Genomic DNA, 11,645 nt, shown 5'->3' on the forward strand with positions numbered 1-11,645 from the left:
TTCAGGAGATTGACTCCGCCCTGGTCAGAATACATGGACAGTTTAATAATAGGATGGAAAAGATTCGTTTTTCAGGAATTTATTTTAATTGAAACACATCTCTCTTCCTGAAAGCAAGAAATTCTTGAGTTGGATCAACTTTGTCATCTTAACCCTTTACGCTGCCTGAACCATCTTAGCTGCTGTTTCTTATTTCTACTTTTTTTTTCCATATCAAAATGAAGGTATGCGAGAGGTAGAAAAACACACACAAAACGAGGACACTCAGAGCATCAGATCACAAGGCAGTTTTATTGAATTAATTGCATGCAGGAGCATTTCTTTCACAAGCAGGTGTTAAGAGTGCAGAATCCAGAGGGTGGTGAGGCAGTGGGGGGCGGTCAGGGGGGCCTAGAAGCCAGGGCCTGGTCACTTGGTGACGTGCAGAGCTCTCTCTGGGGTGCTGTGGCTCATTTCAGGGGGAGCTGGACTCAGATGCCCCCGAATATGGAAAAGCAACGCCTGCATCTCACTCCTCTCTGAAATAAAAAAGCCGAGGCAGGGGGGAGGGCTCAGTATTCCCTGAGAGGCAGTGACCAACACTCAAATTCTTATCCACCAAGGAAGAAACATCCTCTAAAGGGAAAATAAAATTCCCGGTGATTTCCTGGCTTTGTCCTTGGACTCTGGCTACAGGAGCAGTCATGTCCACCAGGCTGTGTACTCTGCTTTTTTTTTTTGGCTCCCAGGGACCTGTTGGTTCCCAAAGGACTGTAGGGAAGGCCTGACCACTCACCGGGTCTTTTTACGGTATTCTTGCAGCGCTTTCTCTGCCACGGTCTCCATAAATTTAGGGTTGTTCCTGGAGACCTCTTCTGGAATCGTCACAGTGATGGGGTCAGAGTCAAAGAGCTTCACAACCACCTTGGTGAAACCATGGTGGGGAACGTCTGAGTCAGAAGTGTGGGAAGACACCTAGAAGGAAAAAAAAGGAGAAACCAAACATTATGGTCACAATGCACGCATTTTGCAAGAAAAGTCAAGCTTATAATACAGAAGTTCTTCCCCCTCCTTCTGGAAAATTTGAAGTTGGCCCTTTCACTTTTTATTAATCTAGGCATCTGTACAACTCAGTGCACAGAAGTACCCTCATCCACAGACACTCATTTGTAGGGGTAAATGCCACCTGCAAAGGACCAGCCCAGGAGGCGCTCTGAAGAGTGAATGTGGTTTCTAAATGTTTACTTCGGGCAGCCACTGACCAGACTTTGCTAGAAAAGTAATCAGAAAAAAAGAAGAAAAAGAGAAAAAAGAGGGTTCACAGTCCTGGAGAGAAAACAGGTTTTCTTGGCGGCTAGCCAGGGTGGGGATCTGAACCCTTGACCTTGGTGTTATAACACCACGCGAGAGAAGTTTTTACCACTGGCGAGAACGCTGAGCCAATTCCTGCACCATTCCACAGAGCACAGGTAGGGCAGCTCCGAGAAAAGCAAACGGGCCTTGCAGCTGGGCAGCCAGGCTTCAACACCAGGTGAGGCAGCTCGACCCACCTGGCCATGGGCGAGCTATGCAACCAGCCTCGCTTTCCTCATCTGTGAAAGGGGCTCATGATGTTTGACCTCACTGGCTGATGAGGCTGCAATGCAACCAGGCTCCTAGAGCTTTTACATTTCTTGCCGTGGGATCAAATGCTCAGTCAAAGCACCGGGGCCCCTTTAGTGTCCTCACCCCACTTCACCCCTGGGGAGGCTCACATCACCTCCAGACCACACCTTGGGCCCCTGACTTCAGTGTGAGGCTGGGACACGACTCACCGTAGTGACCCGGAGATAGGACTGGTCTTCGCCCTGGGTGAGATTGGCCAGCCGGGACACCCAGCTAAACTGCTCATTAAGCTGCTCCAGCAGGGACGAGGTGTTGAGCATCTTCCGCTGGTAGGACCGCAGCAATTCGTTGTACTTCGTGGTCAACCTCTCAGCGACCCGAAGGGAATCGTCCAGCTCCTGCCGCAGCTGGTTCTGAGAGGGGTTGCTGGCCGAACAGTCTGCCCAGAGATGCAAAGCACAGAAGGCAGAAAGCAGCGTTACACTCGGTGGCGGTCCACAGACCGTCTGCGACAAAGCAGAGCCCCCGCCAGCATGGGAATCAAGACGCTGTTTGTTTCATTAAGAAAGTCTTGCTCTGGAAACTTGCGGCAGCTGAACTAAACGGTGTGCTTAGTGACATAACTGATTTATCTCCGGGTGCCAGACCCTTATCTTCTGGACGACCAGGAACCAACAGTGTTGACCACACCTTGAGAAGCACTGATCCTGAGTGCTGTGTGCTCAGACCTGGAGCTACTCCCACCCGCAGGCATCATCTCCAGAGCAGGGGAGCATCACCTATAGCTGTCACATGTGCAGCACCTGCTACATACCAGATGCCACGTAAGGTGATCCCGACGTCCCTCTTCTCTAGTAATCAGATCTATCCTGACTTAAGCACTGATACTTCTATTTTAGCAATAATAAAATTGAGGCCGACAGAAGTAAACTGCAGGCATCATCTCCAGGGCAGGGGAGCATCACCTATAGCTGTCACATGTGCAGCACCTGCTACATACCGGACGCCACGTAAGGTGATCCCGACGTCCCTCTTCTCTAGTAATCAGATCTATTCTGACTTAAGCACTGATACTTCTATTTTAGCAATAATAAAATTGAGGCCGACAGAAGTAAACAACTTGCCTAAAGTCACAGAAGAAACAAACTATGGGGCAGAACTGAACCAGGGCTTTAACTCCTAACTTGGGCTCTTCCTACTCTGGGTCTGTGTTTCTGGAAAATTCTCCAAGCATGTCTTTTAAGCATATCTGCAGAGTTGGCAATTCTGGTCCCAAAAGCCCATGCAGCAGTAGAGCTGGCCAAGACCATTGGGCCGCAAATCCCACCTGCCCACCCGTGGCTGTTCACCAAGCTCCTTGGGAGGGCAAGGAAATAGAATTCCCAGAGGGCCCACAGTAGGTTGTCAGATTTATAAGAGCTGGAAACCACCCACTATCTCTTTAAAACTGCTGTTTTTCTCCCCGTAAATTATTTTTAAAATAAATAAAAATATGAAAATAAAATGTTAGGTGGGGCAAGAAATAGGATTACTCACAAGAAGCCAGGTTGAAAAGAATTAGATAATGAATAACCTTAACTCTTTCACCAGGAAATAATTAAAAAATAAGAGAAGTCCTTGAGAACCAAGACACAGCAGAATAGTAGTTCTCAACAGGGAAGATTTGGCAAGTTCTGCAGACATTTTTGGTTGTCACGACAGGGGAAGTGAGCTACTGGCAGCTCGTGAGTAGAGCCCGGGGACATGCTGCTGCACGACAGCCCCCACTCAGCAGAATAGTAGTTCTCAACAGGGAAGATTTGGCAAGTTCTGCAGACATTTTTGGTTGTCACGACAGGGGGAGTGAGCTACTGGCAGCTCGTGAGTAGAGCCCGGGGACATGCTGCTGCACGACAGCCCCCACGACAAAGGAAGGTCCAGCCCCAAATGTCCACAGTGCTGTTTAATGAAGGCATCCCAGTCTAGAGTTCTAGGGCAGCACCTGATCACGTGGTTGCAGGCACCTTAAAGAAGGGGCAGTGGGACATCCCCGTGCAGTAAAGGAGACTGTTTACCTGATCGATGACTATTAGGGTGGGTGGGAGAGATCCGATCTGAGCCCGGCATCGTACATCTTCCTCTAGCCCTAGTGGGACTAATGTTCTCGTGGTGAGGTGCTGTGTGATTCCTACTATTCTATGATATCTTTATGGGGAAAGCCTGAAGGCTGGGTTGTGTTCTGATCCACGATTTCTTCACATCTCAGCCTCTTCAAGCACTACTGTTTAGTTTGCGGTGGCTTTCAAAATGACCGGGATGAGCTAGGAATATTTAACTAGACTTTGAAGGCCTGCCCTGGCCAACCCAAACTGATTAGGTAAGAGCAAAGCCACAGGATTGATAAGCTATTTACAAGGGGAACAAATTAACTCTTTGTGAGCACGGACTATTGTGTACCAGGAAGCATTCTAAATACTTTTACTGCTGTTATTACAAAGCGGGAAGAGTTAATCAACGACCAGATCTGAAGAAACAGATGGGGATGGCTGAAGAGTGATGTTGCCTTTGCCTAAAGGATCAGCCAGCCAGAGGGAATGTTGCTGGCAGCACTGGTGGAGAGCAGACCCCGAACACCTGGGGGCCACGCAATCTTGAATCAATCACTTAACCTTTCTATGACTGAGCTTCCTCCCCTGTTAGAGAGGGACAGTAATTGTACCCAACCCACAGGATCATTCCAAGGAAACGAGGAAATGTGTGTAAAGCGTTCACAGTAGTGCCTGGCACTTGGGGAGTTTTGTTAAACAAAATACATACTGTCTAAAATTTCATATCTGCAGTGAAAATGAGGATGCCTACCGTGCTTGGCACTTGGGAACAGGGTGACTGGGGAAATCAAGGCAGGTTGGCTTTTTTCAAAAAGCACAGCAGTGTCTGCCGTGGGCTGGATGAGGTGGTGGGCACTGCACCTACGGATCCCCGGCTTTGGGACAACCTGCACCTTAACCCTGACCTACAAGTGAGGAACCCAGGCTGTGCGAGGCTAAGACCTGCCCCAGGGCCACGGCTCAAAGGCCACAGAGCTGGAATCTGAACTCCCATCTGTCCGGCCCCAGAAAGTAGCCTCCAGGGAGGCACTGGTGACCCAGGGACATGGGCAACCCCAGGAGCGGCTTGCAGTCTGACCCCAACTCACCCACAGACAAGATCTGCCGGCACTTGTCACACTGGTCCTTCATCCGCAGGCACCCCGTGGAGTTGTGGCGGATCTCCCGGCACACGGTGCGGTTATCGTTGCCTTCTGGAGACACGGGAGGGAAGCAGGGGTCAGGCTGAGGACCAAGCACCACAGGGAGGGCCACCGACATCTCTGGCCCTCCCAAACCACCATCCGACCCTTTGAGGCGATTCTGTGGCCAGGGCGGGTTGGCCTGTGTCTGCCTCTGCTCGGGGCTCCTTTAGCTGGGCATGGCCTACCTCCCCACACCTCCACCTGTGGGACCTCTCCTGCCTCTCTGGTGTCAGAAGCCACCCCGCTCTGCATTCTGTCCGCTCGTTGCTGCCCCCAGCTGTGAGCAAGCCCCTTGGGGGCAGAGCAAATGCCCCTCAGCACCTCCTCACACCACAGGTCCCCCCAACAGAGACATAGTAGCTGCTTATGTAACTCAAGACCCTCCTGTATTTCCAAACCACTTCAAGCCAAACCCTGGTGCCAGTCAAACCGCAGCATACAGGAGATGGCCCTGGCCAACAAACACCTATGGTGTCTATGAAGAAAGTCACTCCGAAAAGTAATGGCTTTTCCTGTCCACTTTAGACTTCATTCATTCAAAAAATATGCATTGAGCGCTCACTCTGTACCAGGTCCTAAGGTTACAGCCATCAACGGCCTCCTCAACTGTGACATGGACAGATTATACACTTTGTCACCAGTACACGCATGGCTTCCACACAAAGCCCCTGAGTTCCCAAGGGAAGGGGGTTCTGGCTCTGTAGGAGGAGTTTCAATGTCATACCTAGCAGTGGCTGGAAGGCGGACCGAAAGAACACAGACTCTAAGCCCTGCAGTATGACACTGGACTGGCTCCCACTTTACCAGCCGTGGGACCTTGGACACATTCCTTTACCACTTAGTTTTTTTTCCTCTTCCAGTGGGGATACCACCACCCTCACAGGGTTACCAGGGAAAAACCAAGGCGACACACGCCTAGCCTGCAACACGGTTCTTAGCATCTAAAGGGTCGCTCCGTGAGCTGTCAGTTCCCACGCCTCTTGGGGAAAGGAGACATCTTTCTAACCTCTTATGATGTCTTCCTTCAGGGGCTGGAAGGCCGTGCTGGGGAGGTGGATGTCCATGGCCTGTTGAGCCTGGTGTATCATGTCAAAGAAGGGCTGGAACATGTCCTGGAAGCTCAGGGGTCTGTACGGGAGCAATGGCCTTAAGCTGCGGGCAAGGCGGGACTTGGGATAGAGGAGGTGAGGCCTCCTGTGGGTCAAGAAGAAGGGCGAGGAGTGGTACGTGTCCTGGGGCTCGCGGCTGAAGAACGTGTCCTGGAAGAGCTCGTCCATGATGCCGGACGCCCGGTCGAAGCTGTCCTGCATGATGTCCAGCATGTGGGTCTGCCGCCGGTCATTCTCCAGCAGGGAGTCGATGCGGTCGCCGTTGATCCAGAAGTAGAAGGGCGAGCTCTGGTTCAGGAACTCCTCGAGCTGGGACAGGCAAAGCAGGCAGTTAGGAGAAGCTCACTAAGCCAGTGAGACAGGCCAGGCCCTGCCCTCGCTGTAAAAGCCACACCGCAAGTGACCGAAGGCCCAGCTGGGACTGGCCCCCAGGTATCCAAAGTGTTAGGCCAAGGCCCTCCTATCTCCCTGGTGATGGAGGGTTTACACCAGTGAGGCCAAGAGAATCATAAGGCCCCGGCAGTTCAGATTACCCACTGTCTTCTTTGGCCACCGATGATACCCACCCCTGGTTAGCTGAAGGCCAACCGATATGCCTTCAAGGAACAGCAAAATCCACTAAGTCCCAACCAAGACGGGCCTGCAGCTGAGGATGGGATCAATACTGATAAAACTAAAAATGCTTAATTCCTTCTGCTTAAGTGGACACAGGGTTCTGCCATACCACCAAGCTCTTTGTTATGTCATCCAGCTAATCATTGCTGGATGAGTCTTCTAAGAGATGGCAAATACCTGACATGCACACTCGTGACGACTCCGTATGTCTGCACACGGAGCAGACATTACCAATGGATCACAGCACTCTGGGCCCCAGTGCAGCCAGCCAGGACTAATCAATTGCATCTGGCATGTGGAATGAAACCTATTTCCCCGGGTTCCCTCATTCCCCACTCAGCCCAGGCCACGCGCGTGTCCTCTTTTCACCTGGTGGCCGACTGCGCCTGAGCCGCTTCTACAGACGCGTGCATAGAACTTCATGCAGGTCTGCTTCAGGCAGGGCTTACACTCTTCCCAGAGGGCCAGCATGGTCTCATTGCACACACCCGGGGACTCCTTCAGCTTGGATTCGGAATCCCTGGTCTCATTTAGGGCATCCTGCGGGAAGACAAGAGGTCGCGTGAGAGGGCAGGCCTTCCCTCAGTCAGGCCACACAGTGTGCTTATTTCCACCCCTGCTCCAGTTTCTGCTTTCCCTCATCTGCCTCCCTGGAGTTCCTGCCCCACCTGCTTTACAAATCCTCTCATCCTTCAAGACCCAACAGTTCCCTAAAGTCCCTTCTAACTCCTAGAGCCCATGCAGACACCTCCTTCTGATGTATGCACTGACAGTCTTTACCCCAAGAGTTACCTCTCATTTATATCTCATTTTCTAGTCTCAACTTCTGGTGTTTAAATGTCCTCTTCCAAAGCAGGCTGGAGGCTCCCCGAACCTCATTTTTCTATTGCAACCCTGGTCCCCGGCATGCAAAGGGAATCGGCAGGCTTCCAAAACCACATGGCATCAACTATCCAAACTCTAACGTGCCCGTCATTTGACCCAGGAATTTTATAAGAATCTATCCCAAGGATTCCCACAATAAAAACAAACAAAAAAAATCCTTATGCCTAAAGATGTGTTACACTTTTAGTTGATGGCAAAAAAAAAAAATATATATATATATATATATATCAGAATCAACCCAGATGCTCAAAAATAGGGACAAGTAAAGCAAATTTGGGGCATACAAAGGGTTCAAAAGTGAACCTTACAAGGGCTGTTTATAATAAGTTTTAAATATTAAGCATTTTTCATGTTAAGAATGTATAATTTTGAATAAAGCCACTATCAAAAAATTATGGAGAAAAATAGTAAAAAATAGATGAAATGTTAACAGTGAATTATCCTTGGGTAAAAGGATTGTGGAAAAACTTTTCCTCTTCTACTTTTCTATACCAAAATCTCCATGAATGTGTATTACTCTTTAAAAAAAAATTAAGTAGATATCCACACCCCAGCAAAGCTGCTCTATGAAGATCTGATTCGGTAGTGGGCAGAGTTATGCTGGGGCTTTCCTGCTTTGTCAGCCCCTGCAGGGGAAGGGCAGGTCGCCCCACCTCCCACTGTGCCAAAACCCAAGCGTCAGCTATGCTGCTCATGTGCTTTCTCTCTGGTTCACATACTCCTCAACTAAGAAGTAACGCAGTCTTTTTCCAAACTTTGTGTGCTTTATAACAAAGCCTGGATTGTCAAATATCAGACTCCAATGATAACCACAAAAATCTGAGAACCAGACTTGACCCTCCTCCATGAACTATGTGGAGACTCTCATAGAACAGTAGCAACTAATACTGATGCCAAGAGAGGGCATTAAGTTTAAAAGAAAGTTAAAGCTGCTTCCAGGCCAGCATTCCCTTAAGTAGCTTCCATGGGATTATGCTAAAAGCTGGAAAAAATAAAAATAAAAAGAAAGAAATGTATTCCACAGTCAATTAGATTTGGAAACTCTGTGTTAAATGAACTTACATGGGTTTCTTTAGTGCAGAACTTCTCAGAACCTTCAAAATGCTTTCAATGTACATGATGGATCATGAAGGTGGCAGGTGGCCCCATCCTAGCATGTCTTTCATTAGGGATAGGGTGGCAATGGGAGCAGGGTTTTAGGATACCTTTAAGGAGACTATTGATTTTTTAAATAAGTTGTTTATTGAATTATAGTGTTTTCATTTTGTTGAATCATTAGACACCAGCTAAACTTGCTAGGTCAACCATCGGCTTAAGGTGTCACTTCTCTAGAGTCTAGGAACTCTAGAAAGCCACGGGGCCTGCCGTGTGTGCCTACCTCAACCCCAGCGGCATGGCCCCTCCTAGATAAGATTCCTGAAGGTAGGGCACAACCCCTCCCGACCCCTGCCGCCACTCTCTCCAGAGCCTACCATGGAGACTATTGCACATCACCAGGGTTTAGAAAAATCTATTGAAACCAATCTGGGCATCCGTCCCTGGGCTGGGCCTGAACAAAAGCAGATCCACGATCTCACCCCCTGAAGCTTTCAGAAGTGAATAGACCTTCCCTACTTCTTGACTACAGCCCCAGCATCAGCTGACACAGCCCTGGGAGGACTGCGGCTTACCCTGGCAACCCAGCGAGGCACCCCCACCAGCACCCCCTCTCCCCTCTCCAGCAGGGAGGGTCAAGGCAGGGCAGTGGTGGCCCAGCTCCCCCTCACCTCTTTCTCCTTCTTGGTCTCTTCTAAGATGCTGAGCAGTGACTTGCGCTCTTCGTTTGTTTTTTCAATTAGACTCTTTATCTGCTTCACCTCGTTGACAGCATTTTTAATTTCCTTATTAACGTACTTACTCCCCTGAGTGGACATTTCTGCAGAAGGGCAGGAGGTAGGAAGAGGTGAGAGGAGGAAGAGAGGGCATTGGGGATATCACCCTGGGACCCACCGGAGTGGTCAGAAAGGCCGGCTTGATGCAGGGGCTGCCAAGGCTGGGACCCCCTCCGCACACCAGCAGGCACCTTGTGGCCCCAGCTGAACCCTGACACAGGTTCCCACCCGGAGTGGTCAGAAAGGCCGGCTTGATGCAGGGGCTGCCAAGGCTGGGACCCCCCTCCGCACACCAGCAGGCACCTTGTGGCCCCAGCTGAACCCTGACACAGGTTCCCACCACGGGGCTCCTTGTCGACTACACCCTTCTGCTCAGAAATGCAAACCACAGGAGCAGCATACCCCAGAGAGGGGACAGTGGTATGACACGCCTGACCTGGGGTCCTGGAGAACAAGCCAGGCCACAGAAGAAATTTGGCAAGGAAAATAAAAAACAAACCCAGAAGTGTAGCCTTTTAAGCATCAGGATATAAAATATTGTTATTTTGGGTATGAATCTTTCTGGAATTCAGTTTAATCACACATTTTTTACTTCTTCGTCCTAAAGCATGGTGCCCAATGAGAGGGACGGGAAGAGGAACGCATGAAACTGTCCTCAGGGAGACTGTCATCAAGGCACAACACCGGTGATAAATGCACTAAGACACTGTGTCACTCAAGCACTGCCAACACTCCACGTGGTTTCAGTTAAGACTCCCGGCACCATCGTCATGCCCACCTTGTGCAGGGGGAGAAGGAATAGGAACGAGGGGTGCTGGTCACAGGGCACCCAGTTTCAGATAGGCAGGATGAGTCGGTTTGGGGACCCAGTGTGCAGACGGCACCTCTGCAGCCACGCGCCGTATGATGACGTTCCGGTGAAGGATGGACCGCATATGCGACAGCAGTCACACAGGACTGTAACGGCTCCAGCATACACGCTAGGCGTGCAGAGGGCTCCAGGTCTGGGAAAGCGCACTCTGTGATGTTTGCACAACAGTGAAACTGCCGAAGGACGTCTTAAGCGATGGGTGACTGTAGTGAATAGCACTTTATTGTGCACTTGAAATTTGCTAAGAGAGCAGATCTTAATTCTTTTCCACAAAAAAAGTAACTATGGAAGGAGCTAGATATGCAAAATTAGCTTCATAGCAGTATTCATTTCACAATGTATATGTTTATCAAAACATTACATTTTACACCTTAAATATACATAATTATTATTTGTTAATTATACCTCAATTAAGCTGGGAGAAAAACACACACACACACACACAAAAGAGGCGTGTGAGACCAAGATAGCTGGACAGAGGCTGCCCCAGGGCGCGGTGGAGCGGGCTCATGCCCAGGTGTGCCCTGGCCGTTTGGGTTTCTGATGACTGCCCCGCAGAATGGTTGGCTCACAGGAGGAGGGAGACGGGTTTCAGGAAAGGCCTCATGGAGGCGGGGACCTCCGACTGGGCTCTGGGCACGGTGGGCCCTCATCTGAACTGTCTCCCCTCCCAGTCCTGGGAGCCTGGTCTTCGGGATGGAAAGTGGTGGACACGCTGGTAAGAGCCACCAATGCTCACAAAGGACGGATCGCCTCGCAGGGTCCACGTGCGGCTCGGGGAGGCGGCGTGGGGGCCGGGCTGAGGGGACTGAGTGGGAGCAGCCGGACGAAATACGGCGGCCAGGAGGGCCAGGGAGCACCTGCAAGGGCCTGGAGCCACATGCCAAGAGCCGAGGCCAGCAAGCGGGAGTCCAGACCCAGTGCCCAGGGATGTCGCGCTCGGTCTACTTACCCTGGAGCTCCCTTTCTGAGACCGCTGGGTCTCCCAGGACCTGTCCATTTTCCCAGGTCAGCAGCAGCCCCACAAGCAGCAGCAGAGTCCTCATGGTGCCTTCTTCTTCCAGAATTGGAACCCTCGCCTGCCTCTGTTTATAGAGAACAGGAGACCGTCATGGTAACAGCGAGGTGGCAGCTGGTATCCTGCCCAGCCCACTGCCTGCAGCAGCTTCCCAGGGGCCTGGGGGACTCTTGTCCTCTGCCGCCCCCTCAGCTGGCATTTTTATCCCTGAGGAAATTGGGAGAAAAGACCAGATGTGCCTTTGACACCTTCAGAAGAAAGTGAAGGCAGCTGGTGGCCAGAAGCAGGACAGGGAAGACAGAGGAGCCCATAACACAGTGCAAGCCTGAGGGCGCACGAGCTCCCGCGCCCACAACCACGGCAGCGCTACCCACACAGCCATGATAGGGAACGGACCTAGGCGTCCATCAGTGGACGGATG

The 11,645-nt window shown here is 50.8% G+C and overlaps 1 protein-coding gene across 1 annotated transcript; it reads right to left on the minus strand.

The window, feature by feature from the left end:
* Window positions 1-272: 272 nt before the first annotated feature.
* CLU (clusterin) lies at window positions 273-11,291 on the minus strand. Its single transcript, XM_008591376.1, has 8 exons — window positions 11,159-11,291; window positions 9,231-9,379; window positions 6,949-7,119; window positions 5,862-6,273; window positions 4,760-4,864; window positions 1,794-2,023; window positions 776-954; window positions 273-518 (listed from the first exon to the last, which is right to left on the minus strand). Exons 1-8 carry the CDS (start codon window positions 11,250-11,252, stop codon window positions 509-511), a joined length of 1,350 nt encoding a protein of 449 aa, XP_008589598.1. The 5' UTR covers window positions 11,253-11,291; the 3' UTR covers window positions 273-508.
* Window positions 11,292-11,645: the final 354 nt, after the last annotated feature.

This window comes from Galeopterus variegatus, unplaced genomic scaffold, assembly GCF_000696425.1.
Source record: "Galeopterus variegatus unplaced genomic scaffold, G_variegatus-3.0.2 Scaffold6871, whole genome shotgun sequence".
Lineage (NCBI taxonomy): Eukaryota > Metazoa > Chordata > Mammalia > Dermoptera > Cynocephalidae > Galeopterus > Galeopterus variegatus.